The 22,258-nt window shown below is 46.6% G+C and overlaps 3 protein-coding genes across 5 annotated transcripts in view; all 3 read right to left on the bottom strand.

Annotated features, from left to right (window-relative positions):
* The window catches only part of LOC310660824 (uncharacterized protein), a 41,940-nt gene extending 30,675 nt beyond the window's left edge, over window positions 1-11,265 (bottom strand). Inside the window, exons 1-2 of the mRNA XM_083406131.1 lie at window positions 10,870-11,265; window positions 6,864-7,354 (exon numbers count right to left, since the gene is read on the bottom strand). Of these exons, the coding sequence (XP_083262257.1) occupies window positions 6,864-7,277 (414 nt within the window). The 5' untranslated portion in view covers window positions 7,278-7,354; window positions 10,870-11,265. The remainder of the gene's footprint in view (window positions 1-6,863; window positions 7,355-10,869) is intronic.
* Window positions 1-22,258, bottom strand: part of LOC310660883 (uncharacterized protein) — an 85,638-nt gene that overhangs the window by 50,587 nt on the left and 12,793 nt on the right. For 2 of the 3 annotated variants that reach the window (XM_083406355.1, XM_083406356.1), the window contains exons 5-7: window positions 21,147-21,273; window positions 16,570-20,026; window positions 14,328-14,554 (exon numbers count right to left, since the gene is read on the bottom strand). The exons of the other annotated variant lie outside the window; for it this stretch is intronic. In XM_083406355.1, coding sequence (XP_083262481.1) covers window positions 18,552-20,026; window positions 21,147-21,273 — 1,602 coding nt within the window. In that variant the 3' untranslated portion in view covers window positions 14,328-14,554; window positions 16,570-18,551. Of the gene's footprint in view, window positions 1-14,327; window positions 14,555-16,569; window positions 20,027-21,146; window positions 21,274-22,258 lie in introns of those variants that run through there. 3 annotated transcript variants of the gene reach the window in all.
* On the bottom strand, window positions 874-22,218 carry LOC310660959 (uncharacterized protein). The gene is made up of 3 exons (XM_083406582.1): window positions 22,107-22,218; window positions 5,628-5,754; window positions 874-4,461 (listed from the first exon to the last, which is right to left on the bottom strand). The coding sequence occupies exons 2-3, from the start codon at window positions 5,659-5,661 to the stop codon at window positions 2,948-2,950; spliced, it is 1,548 nt and encodes a 515-aa protein (XP_083262708.1). The 5' UTR covers window positions 5,662-5,754; window positions 22,107-22,218; the 3' UTR covers window positions 874-2,947.

Raw genomic sequence — 22,258 nt, 5'->3', positions numbered from 1 at the left:
GGGTGTTTTGGATCAGGTTAGCCATATTGATTTGTATGCTGTTGGTAGATTTTTGTCATTGTCTTGTTGGACTGTGTATGTGATAAAGGGGAGCTATACCAGGGTGAAGGCGTCGTCTTCTATTTGTCCCCATGTCAGTTTCAGTTTATGTTTTCTAATAAAGCTGTTTCCCATACTATTTGGTACCATTGGTCCATGCTTACTCCTGACAGGTCTCTCCAAGATGATGTTTCTGGCTGCTGAAAGTAGGTGGGTTATGAGTTGTTTGTGGTGTAAATGGACATTATTGTCTTGGAAAATGTTTAGTAGGGCCAATTCTGGGGTGGTTTCTAATACTTGCTTAGTTATTTTACATATTTCTCATATAGCTGTTGTCCAGAATAGTTGGATTTGGGGGCACTCCCACCACATGTGGAGGTATTTGCCTGTGGAGGTGCACCCTCTCTAGCATTTTGGTGAGGTTCCTGGGTGCATTAGCACTAGTCTTCTTGGTGTTAGGTACCACCTGCAGGTGAGTTTCAGAGTTATTTTCTTTTCGTTGATATGGAATTAAAGTGGGGTTTAGACCACATGCTGGTTCATTGAGTGGGGTTAATCTCATAGCCTATGTCCTCCTCCCATTGTTTTTTGATTGATCTCCTCCCTTGAAGCCCAGGAATACACCACTGCCACCTGAATCCACTGGTCTACAGGCTCCTCAGATGACTGAGACACCCTGGGGAGAAATCCCCAGAGCCTGAAACTCCAGGTCCTAGATTACCAAACATTTTTGGGCCACTGCCCCCACTCCTCCCCAGTGCCCCCTACCATATAGAAGCATTATTCAGAATAGCTGTTTGCACAACACACGAAGGAAGATAGCAACACAATAAATTCGCAATGGTAAGTTACATATTTATTCAAAATCAAATGTACGTAGTTTAATTAATACAACACAAAACCAATGAACTTGATTATGCAGTGAAAGTTCTTCAAAGTCTGAGAGTTGTGTACACTGCCACACCTTTGCTTCTTAGAGCCCCCCAGGAAAAAACCCTTCATGGGGCAGTATCACCCACTTTAGGGACCAAGAGGAAGCCAGTAGTTGCAGAGGAGGAACGGTCCTTTAACTGCCCAGGTGTGGCATTCAGGGGGTGGGGCCTCAAGTCAGCCAATAGCAAGCCAGATTCTTGGGGAACTCCAGGCCACTGCTGAGACAACCCTCCCTGTGGAACCCCCTCCCACCAGATGTCAGGGAGATTCAAGGCCACGGCTGAGATAACTGCTCTGCCTCTGCTGCAGGGTTGCAAGCTGTGGTCTTGAAGCAGGCGCATTTGTCCCTCTCCATGGTGCTGATTCTGCCTCCCCACCCCATCCTGATAGCTGAGGATCTGCGTTATGAAAGTCCTCTTGCTGGTGCGGTCATCAATTTCCCATGGACAGAACATCCATGTACTACTCACAAGGCTTTTCATTCTTCCACTCTCACTTTTCTTCAGCAGTGTGATGCAGCAGCAAAAATAGCTACCGTATTCTAGGCTGCAAGGGATGCGGGTTGTGCTGTGGTGTAAACCACTGAGCCTAGGGCTTGCCAATCGGAAGGTTGGTGGTTCGAATCTCCGCAACAGGGTGAGCTCCCGTTGCTCAGTCCCAGCTCCTGCCAACCTAGCAGTTTGAAAGCACGTCAAAATGCATGTAGATAAATAGGTACCGCTCCGGCGGGAAGGCAAACGGCGTTTCCGTGCACTACTCTGGTTTTCCCAGAAGCGGCTTAGTCACCCCTCGGCCTGTAAAGCGAGATGAGCACCACAACCCCAGAGTCGTTCATGACTGGGCTTAACTGTCAGGGGTCTGTTACCTTTACCTTTTATTCTAGGCTGCATCAATAGAAGCATTGTCCCCGGATTGAGGGAAGAATAGTCATGGTGTATTCCAACTTGGTCAGACTCTACTAGAGTTCTGTGTCCAGTTTTGGGCACTACAATTTAAGAAGGATATTGACAAGCTAGAACATGTGACCATGATGATCAAGGGCCACAATAAAGATGGAACAAGCTTGTTTTCTACTGCTCCAGAGGGTAGGATCCAAATCAATGGCTTCCAGTTACAAGGAGGAAGGTTTGTTCTAAATATCAGGCAGAACATTCTGATGGTGGACTCTCCTTCCTTGCAGGTTTTTAAGCAAGAGGTTGGATAACTATCTGTCATGCATGCTTCTTTTTTTTTTTACAATAATTTTTAATAGTTTTCAATTACACTAATTGAATGAAAGCCTTATCATAACAATGCCAAATTATAATACAATGACTAATCCCAATCATTCAAATACCAAATTATATCATTTTGGTGACCTCCTGAATACTAGAATTTGATGGTTTGAAGATTTACTTTATTTCCGTGTTCCAAAATCTTATTCATCTCAATTACACCCCAGTTGAAATAACAATCCCTTATACAACTGCAATATAAACAACATGCATTTGTGTTAACACATTATATGATTTATAAATCTATAAGTGAAGCACTCCAACTATGTCCTTATTCCTCCTGTGTGTGTCAGTTATTCTGTCTGTGTTCCTTCCTATCCTTGTAAAATATTATATCTTTTCCCACCCGTTGCTGCTCTCCATCATGCCTTGGGCGGAGCTAATATCCCATTGTTGTTTCAGATGTTCTCAATTTCTCCTTCCCATGATTCACTGATCTGCAACTTCGACAGCAAGTGATGTTATTTCATTACATTGTCAAGCTTCTGCCTTCTAATCTCTCCTGATTTAGAGCACATTTTCTGGACCTTATCCTTGACTCTCAATAAATTGGGTAGAAAGGTTCTATTCTCAAGTGAATCTCCTTTCTGAGTGTCTCCGTAAACCTGCTGATTAGAGTGTCCATTTCAGAATGTACACCTTTCTGACAGATAAATGACAAACTAGAACTACTTTTTATGTGTATGTGATTTTATACTAATTTATTTTGTTCTAAACTTTTCAATTTTGTAATTGGTGTTTTTATCCTGATACTGATCATTAATCATGATAAAATTAGTATTACTATTATTACTACTACTACTACTACTACTACTACTAGTGTGCACTCTTTGATGAGAAGTCAGACTTGCCTTCTGGGTGAAGCTCCTTCCACATTCCAAGCACTGATATGGTTTCTCCCCTGTATGAATTCTTTGATGGGGAGTGAGACTTTCCTTCCAAGCGAAGCTCTTTCCACATTCCATGCACTCATATGGTTTGTCCTTGCTGTGAGTTCTTTGATGGGAACTGAGATGAGAGTACCGACTGAAGCTCTTTCCACATTCCAAGCACCGATATGGTTTCTCCCCTGTATGAATTCTTTGATGTGCTGTGAGACTTTCCTTCTGGGTGAAGCTCTTTCCACATTCCAAGCAGTGATATGGTTTCCCCCCTGTATGAATTATTTGATGAGATGTGAGACTTTCCTTCCAGGCAAAGCTCTTTCCACATTCCATACACTGATATGGTTTCTCCACACTGTGAGTTGTTTTATGGAAACTGAGATGGGATTTCCGAATGAAGCTCTTTCCACATTCCAAGCACTGATATGGTTTCTCACCTGTATGAATTCTTTGATGGAATGTTAGAGTTAATTTCTGGGTAAAGCTCTTTCCACATTCCAAACACTGAAATGGTTTCTCCCCTGTATGAACTCTTTGATGTGTCTTAAGCATAGCACTCTGGCTGAAGCTCTTTCCACATTCCAAACAATGATATGGTTTCTCCCCTGTATGAATTCTTTGATGCGACTTAAAAATGGATCTCTGGCTGAAGCTCTTCCCACATTCCAAACAATGATATGGTTTCTCCCCTGTATGAATTCTTTGATGGGTTGTGAGATGGGCACTCTGACTGAAGCTCTTTCCACACTCTAGGCACTGATATGGTTTTTCCCCTGTATGAATTCTTTGATGGGTCGTGAGCTTGGCACTATGAAGGAACCTCTTTCCACATTCAAAGCACTGATATGGTTTCTCCCCTGTATGAATTTGTTGATGGGCTGTGAGACTTTCCTTCTGGGTGAAGCTCTTTCCACATTCCAAGCACTGATATGGTTTCTCCCCTGTATGAATTCTTTGATGGGAAGTGAGACTTTCCTTCCAAGCGAAGTTCTTACCACATTCCATGCACTGATATGGTTTTTCTCCGCTGTGAGTTCTTATGTGGGAACTGAGATGGGAATTCCGACTGAAGCTCTTTCCACATTCCAAGCACTGAAATGATTTCTTCCCTTTATGAATTCTTTGATGGGTCATGAGACTTTTTTTATTGGTAAAGCTTTTCCCACATTCCAAGCACTGATGGGATTTCTTCCCAAGGTGATTTATTTGGAGGGAAGTGGAATGGGAGCTTTGACTAAAGTTCCCTCTACACTCTGTATATTTACATCGCTTCTCCATTGTGTAGACATTGTCATGGTGTCCCTCGTTTTTAATTTCCAATTCATTACCATCTGCAACAAAGAGAGAGAATATCACAGCCTCAGGAAGAAATGCAACCCTCGGTTATTGAACAATGCTAATTAATGCTTGGGACAGAGGAAGGGAATTAAATTTAAGGTCTTACAACAGGCTTCACTGCTTTTGTTGACAGGCGTTAATAGGAACCTGAGAGTCAGGAACGGATCAGCAATAAATCACATGGAATAAATGAAGTTAAATTTTTTTCATGAGAAATGAATGAAGTTACCTTTTAATGAGAACAAACAGGCTGCTCAGTAGTGTCAGGCCCAGTGAGGACAGGAACAATTCCTAGTAGACTCTGCCACCATGAGGATGTTGTCACGACTTCAAGTTCCTGCCTTCCCACAACTAAGCCTCCTCTTCTTCTTATGGGTCCTTCCCTTCCACCAGCACAACTGTCTCTGCTGCTCCTTCTTCTTCATACCTCTTCTAGTTCAGAGAGACAAGGGTGGAAGGGAGCTTATCACAGCAGGAGGGCGAGACACCCTGGCTTCATCACCAGTCTGACTCACCTGTGCCTCTTGGCCTCCCTCTTCTTCAGCTTCTCCTTCCGGACTCCTCTCTGCTACAGACTCCCCCTGCTCACTAAAACCTGTTACTTCCTCAGCTTCCAACACCTCCTCCTCCCAATCTCTTCCTCCTCTCCCTCTGACAATTCATGCTTGTCCCACCACCACTCCCCAGGCTCTGAGCCTTATTCCCTTGGGGGTTTCCCACCTGGTTCCTCCCACCATTCCTCTACATCCTGCTGGTCCAGTGAGATTTATAAAGCCTGGTTCTATTCCGAAACAGATTTTGTTCTGCTGAATCATGGAATTCACACCATACCAATGTCAGTCATCTCTTTTGTCAATGAAAAACAGAAGCAAAAACAGAAAGAGAAAACCTGACAGAAGCTTCTTCAAATTCCATAACATCCCTCAAGGCCCAGGTAGTTCAGACCAGCTCAACCATGGCTTTAAAAGGCAAAACCAGAGGAAGACTATTCAGAGACAAAAGAGTAGATAGCCCTCCATTCAGGGTTCACTGTGAGGGTGTCAGAATTGCAGATGCTGTGGATGGTGCTGTTGAGCTTCATCGAAATATTGGAGGTCCATCATATATAGATACGTATTGAATTTCAAAACAGACATCATGATCCAACAGGGAGCCTTACTGAGAGAGTTCATGATCCCACAATTCTCTTCCATGACTTCCTTATGCAGAGCTTTCTGGTTGGGATCCAGCGAAGCCCACTCCTCATCTGTGAAACGAACAGCTACATCTTCAAAGCACACTGGACCCTAAAAGAAGACGAGAAAAGTCTTCCTCTTAGACGGCCAACAGATTATCTACAACAGAGTGCTCTGGTGCTTTCTGCCTGTTCATTGCTGTTCTGTTTTACTGGGATTGTTTTGCTGTACATTTTAATTATGGATGCACATTTTAAGGTCTTAACGGAATTCTTTTATTGTGTATTTTAATGATGGGTATTCATCTTTGTGTAAATGGGTGTAGGGAGGGGAAGGAGGGGGAAAGCCCTATAGTGCAACCAATGGGACTCGTGAGGTGAATCTGGCCACTCCTTTTATTCTTTTGTCAACTGTTTAGAAGCGTATTTTAGCATATAATGTTGAATTGCTAAATAAAACTGCAACTGATAAATAATACTAGCATCATTCAGAAGGCTGGTGAACGTGACGTGATTGTTAATCATTCTCTGCACATAAACCTTCTGGAATGCCATTTTAAGCCTTTGTTAAGGATAATTTTGACAGATGTCAAGAGCAGGAGCCTCTTTGCCCACAATGCTCTTTCTCCCTACCTGATCTGGTTCCAGAGCTGCTGCTTCTCCTCTGCTTCCATGCAAAGATGGATGAAGAGGTCTTGGCAGCATCATTCTGTCACCTGTGAGAGGCAAAGGGGGGTGGCAGGCCATTAGCACATGCTTTTCTTAGAGGTGAAGCAGTGCACCTCTAACTACAGATGGGCTTCTGATAAAGTCTCACCTACTGAGTAAATTTTGACATTTGTATCTTAGCTACACAACTTAAGGCTCTTGGCCTCAAGTGTCTGCCAGGAAAAGATGAAAAGAACCCACAGGTTAGTTTCCAAATCCACAGAATGTGACCAAATGGAGAAAAAACTCCTTCTTCCTTACCCAGTGGTCTCTCTCTCTGGACCAACAGAATCCCCTTTGCCTCAGTGGAATCCAGCCCCATTTCTGCAAACAGATTCTTTTCCTGAAAAAGCAACAAGGATTCAGAACAGTGAATGGGCAGAAATATTAGAAAAGGAATGGGAGGGGTAAACACTTCAGGGTATCAGAGATCATTCCTAGGAAAGAATTTCAGGAAACTGTCCCTCCTGTCACAGAGCCCCTAGGGAATATCCAGAGGACAGTCTCTCTCACCTGCTGCTCTGTCTGCTTCCGCTCCTCTGCCTGACTCAGGAGGAATCCTTCAGCCAGGGCCACCGCCTGGGAACTGGTCTCCGCTCCACATTCCCTCACCCAGATCTCCATCTCAGGAGGAAGGACAGCCAGGAACTGCTCCAAGATCACCAGGTCCAGCATCTCGGCTTTCGTGTGCCTTTCTGGCTTCAGCCACTGACGGAAAAGGAGGTAGAGGCGGCTGCAAACTTCTCGAGGTCCTTTGGCCTCCTGGTAGCAGAACTGCCTGAATTGCTGGCTCTGCACATCTGAGCGGAGAATGCCCTCCTCACCCAGGATCTTCTTCATGGAGCTTTCCCAGAATCCCTCACTGCTCCCAGTTTTGATGACATGGCCTCTTCCTGCTTCTGGGCCAGCTGAGGCTTCCTCATCCATCTGGGCTCTCAAGAAGCCTCTAAGATATTAGAAGGAAGCCCTTGTTCATCTGTCCTAAGCAGAGGCGTCTGCAAATCCTACAAAGCAAATACATTGTTCTGTTAGGAAACAGATACATGGCCACCACAGGAAGAATAAAGTTCCCTGAGCAAGCGTGGATGAGTCTTGCTAAGAACCAGGGCTGGGCTGGACTACAGCCCAGACTCTGACCTGCCTTTAAAAAAGGGAGAAGGAGAAGTCAGCATCTAGTCCTCCTAGAAGAAAGGTTACTATACAAACTGTGCAGGAAACCTAGACATTTTCTGTCAGATGAATCAGCCTATTTGCTCCTGTCTTTCAGTGTTTTCAAGCAGTGAAAGAAGTCAGAATTGTGATTGACAAGCGAGTCATTTGTACGAGTGTAAATTAGACACTAGGCTATAGTCTGTTCAGCCACAGCAGGTTCTGCACCCTTCCTGCCCTTTGACTTCCTCCCCAAAGAACTCTCTTCCTTGTCTCCTGAGAAGAGACAGAAGCCAGACAACCTGCCAACTTTGGGGTCCTCTAGGGTTGCTCTCCCTCCCTCCCCCAATTCGGGGCCCAATTCTTTCCTGCTTCTGCCTCAGTTTCTAGCATTTGGATTCTCCAGTGTTCTCAAGACACACTCCTGGGGTGGAGTCCCTTTTTCTTAGGTCTGAGGGCCAAAGAACAGTGCTAAAAAGCAAGTATAGAAGGGCTCACATTCCTGCTGAGTCTGTAAGCACCCCTCTTCGGCTGCTTCCCCTTTTTCTGGTTTTGCTGAAACATATTCCTCAGACACTGACCTCTAATAATGAACCATATGTTGTAGATATTCCCATAAACGTATTGTGCTATTTCTGTGATAATGACACAACAATTTTTTGTATCCTTTATTATTCCTAGTTTTCTGCTTTTGCTTATACCCACATGTTCCCATGAGGTATTTTCCCTCAGAGCCAGAGCAGAGTGTGGGGCTGCAGAGCCTCTGAGGTTCCAGCAGAGGGCAGAAGCCTCTCTCTTTCTGATTGGCTCCCAGCCCTTTTGGAGGGAAAATCTAAGGAGCCCTTTCTGAGGGAGAGTTTGAAAGGGACAGATTTAAGAGGGGAGATGGGGATTGGGAGAGGGTTTGTCTGAGGGAGAACTGGCTCTGATCTGAGGAGAATCTCTCTAGCCAGAAGAAGGAGTCTCACAGCTTAGATAGGCAGGCGACGCAGTGGAGGGTCTGAGGAGAGTATGGAGGCAGGATTTAATCTGGAGGGCTGAGTCTGAGGAGGCAGGAGAGGGAGGAGCTGTGGGAAGACGGACTAAACCAGGGTCTCCTTCCAGTCAGTTGGGGAGAGATCTGCTGGGAACAGAAGACCCCCAAACAAATTACAAGGGCTGAGGGGATCCCCTGGGTCTGTGTGAAATCCCTCAGGGTGGCTAAGAGAGAGGCGGACGGGGAGAGGGAAATGCCCCTCGCTCAGGAACCAAAGTATTAGGCTGAGAAGGAAGCTGTGCTGCATTAAAAGTCGTAACTAAGTAAAGGAACGAGAGGGAAGGAACAGAAACCGTGTTGATTCTTTTACCTCCTATGGTTGAATCCTGAACTTCCAACTGAAGTGCAACAAGTGAGCTTTTTGCAACTGAAGTTTAAGAAAAGCTGTGCATATACCACAGTGACATCTTTATATTTAGTTTAAGTAAGAAGTTAAGGAGAACGCACCTCCTGACCCAAATTTGTTTCACAAACTTATTTTTTTGTTAATAAAACTGTTCTTGTTCGTTCATCTCCTTCCTAAGACTCTAAATCAACAAGCTTTCCCTCACACAAGATACTCACAAGGTAAAAAGTAAAGGACCCCTGACAGTTAAGTCCAGTTGCAAATGACTGTGGGGTTGCAGCGCTCATCTCGCTTTACAGGCCGAGGGAGCCGGCGTCCAGCTTCTGGGTCAAGTGGCCAGCATGACTAAGCCGCTTCTGGCAAACCAGAGCAGCACAGGGAAAGGCCGTTTACCTTCCTGCCGGAGTGGTACCTATTTATCTACTTGCACTTTGACATGCTTTGGAACTGCTAGGTTGGCAGGAGCAGGAACCAAACAACGAGAGCTCACCGCTGACCTTCTGATCAGCAAGCTCTAGGCTCTGTGGTTTAGATCACAGTGCAACCCCCGTCCCTACTCACAAGGTACACTAACAAGGTCTCTACTTAGACATGTCCGGTCTGACAGAAGCATGCGCTCCAGACTTCTCATTCACCTTTCTGTCTCACAGATGGCGGAGTGTTTCTGGCAAGACCGCCTCATCCATCTTTTCTTGGTGGCGGAGGAGAAGTCGCGGCTGTGGAACCAGATGAGGTGGGGAGAAGGAGCGGGGGGGGGGAAGAGGTCGAGGGATGTAATTTGCGTACCATGAGGTGGGTCTGGTATATTTAATGGGGGGCAGTTAGCGGGGTGAATCCACTCCTTTATTAGTTGATGGTCATTGGTGGGATCCAAGAGCCCAAAGCAGGGTGCATCAATTTTCACATAACTAAAATAAGAAATGGCTCCCAATGTCCAAATGCCCTCGGCACGTGAGGCTTTTTCTGTGGCCCATCTCTCGTTCGCCATGCACAGCTCCACCTTTCTCATTCACCTTTCTGTCTCACAGATGGCGGAGGGATTCTGGCAAGACCGCCTCATCCATCTTTTCTTGGTGGCGGAGGAGAAGTCGCGGCTGTGGAACCAGATGAGGTGGGGAGAAGGAGCGGGGGGGGGGAGAGAGAGGTCGAGGGATGTAATTTGCGTACCATGAGGTGGGTCTGGTATATTTAATGGGGGGCAGTTAGCGGGGTGAATCCACTCCTTTATTAGTTGATGGTCATTGGTGGGATCCAAGAGCCCAAAGCAGGGTGCATCAATTTTCACAAAACTAAAATATGAAATGGCTCCCAATGTCCAAATGCCCTCGGCACGTGAGGCTTTTTCTGTGGCCCATCTCTCGTTCGCCATGCACAGCTCCACCTTTCTCATTCACCTTTCTGTCTCACAGATGGCGGAGGGATTCTGGCAAGACCGCCTCATCCATCTTTTCTTGGTGGCGGAGGAGAAGTCGCGGCTGTGGAACCAGATGAGGTGGGGAGAAGGAGCATGGGGGTGGGGGAGAGACTGCGGGGTGTAATTGGCGTACCATGAGGTGGGTCTGCTATATTTAATGGGGGGCAGTTAGCGGGGTGAATCCGCTACACATGGAAATAAGATAAAGTCTAACAGAATCATAGAAATGCAGCAGTACGAAAAGTAATCAAAATAACATCCAGGACAACACATAAAGCCTCAAGCATGAGATAAAATAGCCTCATGTTTCACCCAGAGCCTCAAGAAACATCCATGGAGTGGCTGGAATCTGCAGAGTTTTGAGCACCACAAAGCTGTGAGCAGCGTTTGCTGTAAAGGAAGAACAGGGTTGCAGCCCTCCTGCAAAAAAACCCGCCCCCTGGCTTTGCAGAGAGCAAGGAGGGGGGCAGGACCCTCCACTCGCTGATATGGGGGGCACGCATGGTCTGAACACGGCCCCCCTGCATCCCTGGGACCCTTTTCTCCCCACTACACCCAAAGGGAAGAAACTCACCCGACTGCAGCAGGAGCCACCCAGGCAGCGAAGCTTGCAAAGGAGACACACAAAACAGCCACGCCCCGCTTGCAGGAAGTGACTAGGGAGGGGGGAGGGAGGACCTGGTCCCCCCCCCTTTCTTTCTGTCCTCTCTAGGAATCCGGTTCCGTTCCCTGTCACCCTGGCAAAGCCAAGCGCCCCAAGCTCGCCCTTCCCCTCTGCAAAGCAGGCGCCCAGGAGGAGCCCCGTGAGTTGCGCACATCCAGAGATGCTGTATTTCGGGATACCCTCCTGGCTGGGCTCCGAGCTGCTCCCTCCCTTGGCAAAAAAAACCAAGAGGGAAAGCTGGCAGGGGGAAAGACACAACCCGCGCCCTCCCCCCTTGGCTAGACATTGCGATCTACTCCCCCTTCCTTTCAAATCCGTGCTTTAAATTTGTTTTTATTTTCCCCAGCATACAAATAAAACAGAATTTAGCAGAGCAATGAATGACTCATGATTCTTAAGAGACTTTTCAACGCTCTGCTTCAAATTTGAGTCTTTAAAACATGATGGGCAAGAAGGATAAATGACGAAACAACACAAGGCCCAATGGTTGCCAGTGGCTTGATTTTAATTAATTTTATAATGAATGATTTTAGAGTGTTGTTTGTGTTGTACTTTTGTACTGTTTTATTGTTGTTAGCTGCCCTGAGCCCGGCTTTGGCTGGGGAGGGCGGGATATAAATAAAATTTATTATTAATTTATTATTATTAAGTTTTTACCACGTATCTCACAGGGGAGCAGCAGAAAACAAGGAGGTTGGTCAAGGGAGCCTCTTGGTTTAATCACAAGGTTCAACGATTTGCTGTTCGTAATGCAATGAGTATTTGTCTATGGATGTCTCTGTTTACTAGAGCCAGTGTGGTGTAGTGGTTTAGAGCGGTAGTCTTGTAATCTGGGGAACCGGGTTTGATTCCCTGCTCCTCCACATGCAGCTGCTGGGTGACCTTGGACCAGTCACACTTCTCTGAAGTCTCTCAGCCCCACTCACCTCACAGAGTGTTTGTTGTGGGGGAGGAAGGGAAAGGAGAATGTTAGATGCTTTGAGACTCCTGAAGGGGAGTGAAAAGAGGGATATCAAATCCAAACTCTTCTTCTTCTTCTTCTTCTTCTACTAAATCTAACATAAAGAACAGTACAAGAGGAGGGGGTAGAATTATCAGGGTCTGGGGCACCTGCACAGGAGCACCTGGGAAAGATTAGTAGGTGCCATGGCACCCGCATGTGCCCAGTTGGTGACCCCCTACAGCACTCGGTTGAACACAGGCCAATTTCTCACACAATGAATGTAAATAGTTCCTCTCCAGCAGGAGTCCTTTGGCCAAGAGTCTTTGCTCAGGCTACAGCTCTTTCCACATCAGATGTAAGTTTTGTGCTCACACTGAAGAGTTATCGGAGTTGAAATAAGGCCCCTGCGTGAGAGGTACCCTACCCCTGTTCATGAAGTATCAATCGTTGTTTGGAAGCTGCTAAATAATTTCCATTCTAGTTTTCTTGTGCCAAGGAATTTCCTCAAGCTAAGCACAGGTATCAGTTCTGTAGGTAAAGTGACCCAGATTCCCCAGGATAGGTAGAAATGCCAGTGCAAAGACTCTAATGGGACAAGGCTTTTTAGCTTATAAGTTTAATTCTTCCCCCTTTTCCAGGAATCCTCAGAGGCAGAGTATTCCATTAATGGCAGCCCAGAAATGAATTCATTCCCTGACCCATCCCATGAGAAGCCAGAGTCTCGGGAGCCTATATCTCCTTCCTTGAAGCCCAGGAAGACACCACTGCCACCTCAATCCACTGGTCTACAGGCTCCTCGGAGGACTGAGGGACTCTGGGGAGAAATCCTGAGCCTGAAACTCCAGATCCTAGGTCACCAAACATTTTTCGGCCACTGCCCCCCAGGCCTCCCCAGTGCCCCCTACCATATAAAAGCATTATTTAGAACAGCTGTTTGCACAACACACTAAGGAAGATAATAACACAACAAATTCTAAATGGTAAGTTGCATATTTACACAAAATCAAATGCACATAGTTTAATTAGTACAACACAAAACCAATGAACTTGATTACGCAATGGAAGGTCTTCAAAGTCTGAGAGTTGTGTACACTGTCACACCTTTGCTTCTTAGTGCCCCCCAGGAAAAAAACCCTTCATGGGGCAGTATCACCCACTTTAGGGACCAAGAGGAAGCCAGTGGTTGCAGAGGAGGAACGGTCCTTTAACTGCCCAGGTGTGGCATTCAGGGGGTGGGGCCTCAAGTCAGCCAATAGCAAGCCAGATTCATGGGTAACTCCAGGCCACTGCTGAGATAACTGCTCTGGCTCTGCTGCAGGGTTGCAAGCTGTGGTCTTGAAGCAGACCCCTTTGTCCCTCTCCATGGTGCTGATTCTGCCTCCCCACCCCATCCTGATAGCTGAGGATCTGGGCGCTATGGAAGTCCTCTTGCTGGTGCGGTCATCAATTTCCCATGGACAGAACATCCATGTACTACTCACAAGGCTTTTCATTCATCCACTCTCACTTCTCTTCAGCAGTGTGATACAGCAGCAAAAATAGCTAATCCTATTCTAGGCTGCATCAATAGAAGCATTGTCCCCGGATTGAGGGAAGAAATAAGGTAAAGGTAAAGGTACCCCTGCCCGTACGGGCCAGTCTTGACAGACTCTAGGGTTGTGCGCCCATCTCACTCAAAGAGGCCAAGGGCCAGCGCTGTCCAGAGACACTTCCGGGTCACGTGGCCAGCGTGACATCGCTGCTCTGGCGAGTCAGAGCCGCACACGGAAACGCCGTTTACCTTCCCGCTAGTAAGCGGTCCCTATTTATCTACTTGCACCTGAGAGTGCTTTCGAACTGCTAGGTTGGCAGGCGCTGGGACCGAACAGCGGGAGCGCATCCCGCCACGGGGATTCGAACCGCCGACCTTTCGATCGGCGAGCCCTAGGCGCTGAGGCTTTAACCCACAGCGCCACCCGCGTCCCGAGGGAAGAAATAGTCATGCTCTAATCTAACTTGGTCAGACTCCCCTAGAGTTCTGTGTCCAGTTTTGGGCACTACAATTTAAGAAGGATATTGGCAAGCTAGAACATGTGACCAAGATGATCAAGGGCCACATGGAAGATGGAGCAAGCTTGTTTTCTACTGCTCCAGAGGGTAGGATCCAAATCAATGGCTTCCAGTTACAAGGAAGAAGGTTCGTACTAAACATCAGGCAGAATATTCTGATGCTGGACTCTCCTTCCTTGCAGGTTTTTAAGCAATAGGTTGGATGACTATCGTCATGCATGTGTTGTTGTTTTTTTTACAGTAATTTTTATTAGTTTTCAATTACACTAATTCAATGAAAGCCTCATTATAACAATGCCAAATTATAATACAATTACTTATCCCAATCATTCAAATGCCAAATTATATCATTTAGGTGAGCTCCCGCATACTAGAATTGATGGTTTGAGGATTTACTTTATTTCTGCGTTCCAAAATCTTATTCATCTCAATTACGCCCCAGTTGAAATAACAATCCCTTCTACAACTACAATATTAACAACATCCATTCGTGTTAAATATCAAATTATTTATAAAGCTGCAAGTGAAGCATTCCAACTGTGTCCTCCTGTGTGTGTCAATTATTCTGTCCGTGTTCCTTCCTGTCCTTGTAAAATATTACATCTACCGTATTTTTCGCCCTATAAGACGCACTTTTTCTCCTCCAAAAATGAAGGGGAAATGTGTGTGCGTCTTATGGGGCGAATGCAGGCTCATTGGCTTCAGCGATAGCAACGCGAAGCCTCCGAAGCCTGCGCTCCGGAGGCTTTGCGTTGCTTCCGCTGAAGCCAGGAGAGTCTGCTCTTTGAGGCTGGCGGGGGGAAAGCAGCGCTTCCCCCATGGCCAGCCCCAAAGGATGGGGGGCAGCAGGAAGGCGCGCGACGCCTTCCTGCTACTCTCCATCCCGGCATTGAGGCTGGCGGGGGGGGAAAGCAGTGCTTCCCCCTTGCCAGCCCCAAAGGATGGGGGGCAGCAGGAAGGCGCGCGACGCCTTCCTGCTACTCTCCATCCCGGCATTGAGGCTGGCGGGGGGAAAAGCAGCGCTTCCCCCCTCGCCAGCCCCAGAGGATGGGGGGCAGCAGGAAGGCGCGCGACGCCTTCCTGCTACTCTCCATCCCGGCATTGAGGCTGGCGGGGGGGAAAGCAGCGCTTCCCCCCTCACCAGCCCCAGAGGATGGGGGGCAGCAGGAAGGCGCGTGACGCCTTCCTGCTACTCTCCATCCCGGCACTGAGGCTGGCGGGGGGGGAAAGCAGCGCTTCCCCCCTCGCCAGCCCCAAAGGATGGGGGGCAGCAGGAAGGCGCGCGACGCCTTCCTGCTACTCTCCATCCCGGCATTGAGGCTGGCGGGGGGGGGGGAGCAGCGCTTCCCCCATGGCCAGCCCCAGAGGATGGGGGGCAGCGGGAAGGCGTGCGACGTCATCCCACTACTCTCCAACCCTCCTGTGGGCTTTTGCGGGAGATGGGGGAATTCCCCCACCTCCCGCAAAAGCAGGCAAAAGCCGCACGCTCTTTACAGGGGCTCTGCGGCTTCTGCTGCCTTTTCTAGGAGGTGGGGGAATTCCCCCACCTCGTAGAAAAGGCAGCAGGAGCCACGAACCCTTTGAAGAGCGCGCAGCTCTTGGGGGCTTTTCCCCGAGGAGGGAGAAGGGACTGGCTGGCTGAGTCCGTCCCTTCTCCCTCCTGTGGGCTTTTGCGGGAGATGGGGGAATTCCCCCACCTCCCGCAAAAGGAGGCAAAAGCCGCACACTCTTTAAAGGGGCTCCCTGGCTTCTGCTGCCTTTTCTAGGAGGTGGGGGAATTCCCCCACCTCGTAGAAAAGGCAGCAGGAGCCACGAACCCTTTGAAGAGCGCGCAGCTCTTGGGGGCTTTTCCCCGAGGAGGGAGAAGGGACTGGCTGGCTGAGTCCGTCCCTTCTCCCTCCTGTGGGCTTTTGCGGGAGATGGGGGAATTCCCCCACCTCCCGCAAAAGGAGGCAAAAGCCGCACTCTCTTTAAAGGGGCTCCCTGGCTTCTGCTGCCTTTTCTAGGAGGTGGGGGAATTCCCCCACCTCGTAGAAAAGGCAGCAGGAGCCACGAACCCTTTGAAGAGCGCGCTGCTCTTGGGGGCTTTTCCCCGAGGAGGGAGAAGGGACTGGCTGGCTGAGTCCGTCCCTTCTCCCTCCTGTGAGCTTTTGCGGGAGATGGGGGAATTCCCCCACCTCCCGCAAAAGGAGGCAAAAGCCGCACACTCTTTAAAGGGGCTCCCTGGCTTCTGCTGCCTTTTCTAGGAGGTGGGGGAATTCCCCCACCTCGTAGAAAAGGCAGCAGGAGCCACGAACCCTTTGAAGAGCGCGCTGCTCTTGGGGGCTTTTCCCCGAGGAGGGAGAAGGGACTGGCTGGCCATTTCAGTCCCTTTTCCCTCCTGGTCGAAAAGCCCTTAGGAGTCGCGCACGGCTCCTATGGGCTTTTGCGGGAGGTGGGGGAATTCCCCCACCTCCCACAAAAGCAGGGAGAAGGTCTTGGAGTAGCGCACAGGCTGCGTGAAGCCTGTCCGCTGCTCCCAGAGCTGCAGGGGGGAAATAGTATTTTTTCCCCTGATTTCCCCCCCTGAAAACTAGGTGCGTCCTATGGGCCGGTGCGTCCAATAGGGCGAAAAATACGGTATCTTTTCCCAGCCGTTGCTGCTCTCCATCATGCCTTGGGAGGAGCTAATATCCCATTGTTGTTTCAGAAGTTCTCCATTTCTCTGTCCCGTGATTCACTGTTCTGCAACTTTGACAGCAGCTGCAAAAATCACACTGTTCCAGTAAATATCCTGTTTCGCCTTTTCTCTCTCAGCCTGGGAGGGAGAGTGATCTGACAAACTTCAAATAGCTCAGTAATGAACCTTCCTTGGCAAGTCCACAGATTCCTTTCATCTCTCCATTCAGCCAAAAATAAGCAAATATATTTCATTAAAAATTAAATTTCAAGTCTTTTTAGCATTCAGTCCACAAATAATAGAGAATAGGAAAGTCAGCTCTAAATTTCCATCATAAACCTTCTGCTGAATAGAGCTTTCCTTTTTCCTTCTTTCTTTATACCACTTGGTATTATACTCCATAACTGCAATCCAGCTTCACCTATACATACATAATTGAACTAGCATTTCAGGGAGGGTTGCCAAATCATACCTGTAAAAAATGAAACTTTATTTAAAGACCATAGACTCCCCTCTCCCCACACCGTCGTTTACACTGATTGAAGTCTTCTTTCAGGTTCAGACCTTAACAACCTTGCAGCTGATTCAATTGAACAGTTTATTATTACATCTCTTCTCGCACGCACCTGTACTTTAGTCCAAATTAAACTCTAATTAACAGGAGAACCTCTGCTTCCTAATGGCGGCATAGGAGGGTCATTGGCAGGCAAAGTTCTTCTGCACTCCCTGCCTCCCGCATTCCATGCCGGAGCAAGAGCCATGTACATAGACGAACTGTGAGTGGAGCCTGTTCCCCCCGTCCCTGGGGGGAATTTGCAAGGATAATTACCCTCAATCATCCTTATTTTTCCTTCAATAACAATCTCCCGCTGTTGTGGGAGCTGCCTCCATTAAGGCAGAGCAGCACCAGAAGCCATCTGCCCTGCATGCTTTAGTTGAAACTCCAGCACTGCAGTGGGTTGGACTAGATGGCCCCTGTAGCCCCTTCCCACTGTGTTTCTATGATTCTCCTGGTATGCAATCTTTAAGTGGGACGATCAAATTCTCCTCTAGGGTATATTTATTCTTAATTGGGTCCTCTGGTTCCCAACAGCTGATCAAATCTTTTTGAGACGATTTGTTTAAGCTCCTTTATGTTCTCCTCTTTAGAGTCCTTTTATATTTCTGGGATCTGGCCTCTTTAAAGTGAAGAATTAGCAGTGATAAAATCAGGTTGTTAAAAGACTCATACTGGGAAAATTCCTTTGGAAATCAAAATAGGCTTTGTGAGATGTAACAGTGAGGGAATTTTGGGGGCCCTAAAGGACAGTAATACTCTCTGAGCTTGATTGTAGTAGTTTGAAGGATCCACGTTGATTAAGTCTATATGACCACTTGATCCCCTTATAAAGTCCTCATATGTCTCTTGGCCAGTTGAACTGTAGTCCAGGATAGGACCCAGAATATACTGTATTTTTCCATGTGTAAGACAACCCCATGTTTAAGACGACCCCTATTTTTTTAACCCAAAATTAAGAAACTGCACTATGCACTATCCGTGTATAAGATGACCCCTTATTTTAAACTTGAAAAATTTAGGAAAAAATATGGTCTTATACATAGAAAAATACGGTAGTAAGGCTAACCTTATTCAATAGAAGCACTAAATGATGTTGTTCTTTCATTCGACTGTCAAGCTTCTGCCTTGTAAACTCTTGTGATTTAGAGCTCATTTCCTGAACCTTATCTTTGGCTCTCAATGAGTTGGGTAGAAAAGGTTTTATTGATGTCTTGTGACTTATCAAGTCAATCTCCTTTCTGAGTGTCTCTGTAAACCTGCTGATTAGAGTGTCCATTTCGGAATGAACTTCTTTCTGACAGAAAAATGACAAACTAGAACAACTTTTTATGTGTATGTGATTTTATACTATTTTATTTTGTTCTACTCAACTTTGTTCTAAACTATTCAATTTTGTAATTGGTGTTTTTATCTTGATACTGGTCACTGACAGTAATAAAATGACTACTGCTACCACTACTGGTATGCATTCTCAGATGCGAAGTTAGAGTTTCCTTCCAGGTGAAGCTCTTTCCACATTCCAAGCACTGATATGGTTTCTCCCCTGTATGAATTCTTTGATGGGGAGTAAGACTTTCCTTCCGGGTAAAGCTTTTTCCACATTCCAAGCACTGATATGGTTTCTCTCCTGTATGAATTCTTTGATGGGCTGTGAGATGGGGCTTCTGACTAAAGCTCTTTCCACATTCTAAGCACTGATATGGCTTTTCACCTGTGTGAATTCTTTGATGGAAAGTGAGAGTTAATCTCTGGGTGAAGCTCTTTCCACATTCCAAACACTGATATGGTTTCTCCCCCGTATGAATTCTTTGATGGTTCGTGAGACTTTCCTTCTGGGTGAAGCTCTTTCCACATTCCAGGCAATGATATGGTTTCTCTCCTGTATGAATTCTTTGATGGGCTGTGAGATTGGTTCTCTGACTAAAGCTCTTTCCACATTCTGAGCACTGATATGGTTTCTCCCCTGTATGAATTCGTTGATGGAAACTAAGAGTTAATTTCTGACTGAAGTTCTTTCCGCATTCCAAACACTGAAATGGCTTCTCCCCTGTATGAACTCTTTGATGTGTCTTAAGGATAGCACTCTGACTAAAGTTCTTCCCACATTCCAAGCACTGAAATGGTTTCTCCCCTGTATGAATTCTTTGATGCGACTTAAAATTGGATCTCTGATTGTAGCTCTTTCCACATTCCAAACACTGATATGGTTTCTCCCCTGTATGAATTCTCTGATGGGAAGTGAGACTTTCTTTCCGACTGAAGCTCTTTCCACATTCCAAGCACTGATATGGTTTCTCCCCTTTATGAATTTTTATATGAGATCTGAGACTCTTTTTCTGGGTAAAGTTTTTCCCACATTCCAAACACTGATATGGTTTCTCCCCTTTATGACTTCTTTGATGGGTGGTGAGATGGGCACTCTGACTGAAACTCTTCCCACATTCCAAACATTGATATGGTTTCTCCCCCGTATGAATTCTTTGATGAGTGGTGAGACTTTCCTTCCAGGCGAAGCTCTTTCCACATTCCAAGCACTGATACGGTTTCTCCCCCGTATGAATTCTTTGATGGGAAGTGAGACTTTCCTTCCAGGCGAAGCTCTTTCCACATTCAAGGCACTTATACGGTTTCTCCCCTGTATGAATTCTTTGATGGGTCATGAGACTTTCTTTCTGCGTGAAGATCTTTCCACATTCTAAGCACTGATAGGATTTCTTCCCAAAGGGATTTATTTTAAGGGAAGTGGAATGGGAGCTTTGACTAAAGTTCCCCCTACACTCTGTATATTTACATTGCTTCTCCATTGTGTAGACATTGTCATGGTCTCCCTCGTTTTTAATTTCCAATTCATTACCATCTGCAACAAAGAGAGAGAAGATCACAGCCTCAGGAAGAAATGCAACCCTCGGTTATTGAACAATGCTAATTAATGCTTGGGACAGAGGAAGAAGAGAAGGGAATTAAAAGTAAGCTTCACTGCTTTTGTCGACAAGCGTTAATCGGACCTGAGTGTCAGGAACGGATCAGCAATAAATCACATGGAATAAATGAAGTTACCTTTTAATGAGAACAAACAGGCTGCTCAGTAGTGTCAGGCCCAGTGAGAACAGAAACAATTCCCAGTAGACTATGCCACTATGAGGAAGTCGTAACAACTTCAAGTCCCTGCCTTCCCTTAACTGACTAAGCCTCCTCTTCTCATGGGTCCTTCCCTTCCACCAGCACGACTGTCTCTGCTCCTTCTTCTTCATACCTCTTCTAGTTCAGAGAGACGAGGGGGGTAAGGGAGGGTGAGACACCCTGGCTTCATCACCAGCCTGACTCACCTGTGCCTCCTGGCCTCCCTCTTCTTCAGCTTCTACTTCCGGACTCCTCTCTGCCACAGACTCCCCCTGCTCACTAAAACCTGTTACTTCCTCAGCTTCCAACACCTCCTCCTCTCAATCTCTTCCTCCTCTCCCTCTGACAACTCATGGTTGTCCAACCACCACTCCCCGGGCTCTGGGCCTTATTCCCTTGGGGGTTTCCCACCTGGTTCCTCCCACCATTCCTCTACATCCAACCAGTCCATGACAGTGGGATTTGAAAAGCCTGGTTCTATTCTGGGACAGTTTTTGTTCTGCAGAATCATGGAATTCACACCATACCAATGTCAGTCATCTCTTTTGTCAATGAAAAACTGACAGAAGCAAAAACAGAAACAGAAAACGTGACAGAAGTTTCTTCAATTTCCATAACATCCCTGAAGGCCCAGATAGTTCAGACCAGCCCAACCATGGTTTTAAAAGGCAAAACCGGAGGAAGAATATTCAGAGACAAAAGAGTAGATAGCCCTTCATTCAGGGTTCACTGTGAGGGTGTCAGAATCGCAGGTGCTGTAGGTGGTGCTGTTGAGCTCCATCAAAATATTAGAGGTCCATCATATATAGATACGTATTGAATTTCAAAACACATCATGATCCAACAGGGAGCCTTACTGAGAGAGTTCATGATCCCACAATTCTCTTCCATGACTTCCTTATGCAGAGCTTTCTGGTTGGGATCCAGCAAAGCCCACTCCTCATCTGTGAAACGAACAGCTACATCTTCAAAACACACTGGACCCTAAAAGAAGACGAGAAAAGTCTTCCTCTTAGATGGCCAACAGATTATCTACAACAGAGTGCTCTGCTGCTTTCTGCCTGTTCATAGAATCATAGAATCATAAGAGTTGGAAGAGACCACAAGGGCCATCGAGTCCAACCCCCTGCCAAGCAGGAAACACCTGTTCATTGCTGTTCTGTTTTGATGGGATTGTTCTGCTGTACATTTTAATTATGGATGCACATTTTAAGGTGTTAACGGAATTGTTTTATTGTGTATTTTAATGATGGGTATTCATCTTTGTGTAAATGGATGGAACTTCATCTGGTGTTCTTCAGATCCTTCTCTCTGCTCAAGCATTCCACCCTTTCCTCTCCCCGTCTACTGTTCTGGAGTGGGGAAACATTCACCATGCCCTAAAGAACCAAGTACTTGCAGATCAAGCTATGTCATGAAAGGGATTGTATCCAGAGAGGACTCATAAATGTGTCCTACATGGCAGGGAAAGAAATTCCTGCTGATTTGTTGTCTAAAGTTGTCTAAAGAACAAGTGGATGTATATGTACATAGATTGCTGATGTACTAGATATTGCAATGGTTCTCATGAAACGGGGGAGGATGTTAGTGTTTCACTCCTCCCATTGCAAAGATCATCTGATTCTATTGTTTACTTTCTGTTCTGTGAGAAAGGAAGCCTGTCTGTGTGACTTCCGTCTCTGGTACTATTGTACTTTTTCTTTCTGCTCTGTCTTGTGACAAGACTGGATGTCTGTATGAGGGCTGCTCCTCTCATACGTGTTTGTTATGTTCTTTAATCTGTAATTAGTAGAAATAAAGTAGGTATGCCCAGATACCTCCTTTCCTCCGTCTACGCTGCTTTTACTCTGCTAGATTGGGTGTTCACAAGAGAGCAGCTGTGAGTCCCAGAACACCAGGAACCCTTCCCAGGAATGCTACGTAGCTCTTCCAGTTGCCGGGGGAGGTCATAGGCCTGCAGGAGTGTTCC

This window comes from Podarcis tiliguerta (assembly GCF_965153285.1).
Source record: "Podarcis tiliguerta genome assembly, chromosome: 12".
In the NCBI taxonomy this organism is placed as follows: Eukaryota; Metazoa; Chordata; class Lepidosauria; order Squamata; family Lacertidae; genus Podarcis; species Podarcis tiliguerta.
The sequence above is the reverse complement of the archived record's forward strand: the minus strand, read 5'-3'. Positions and strand labels throughout refer to the sequence as shown.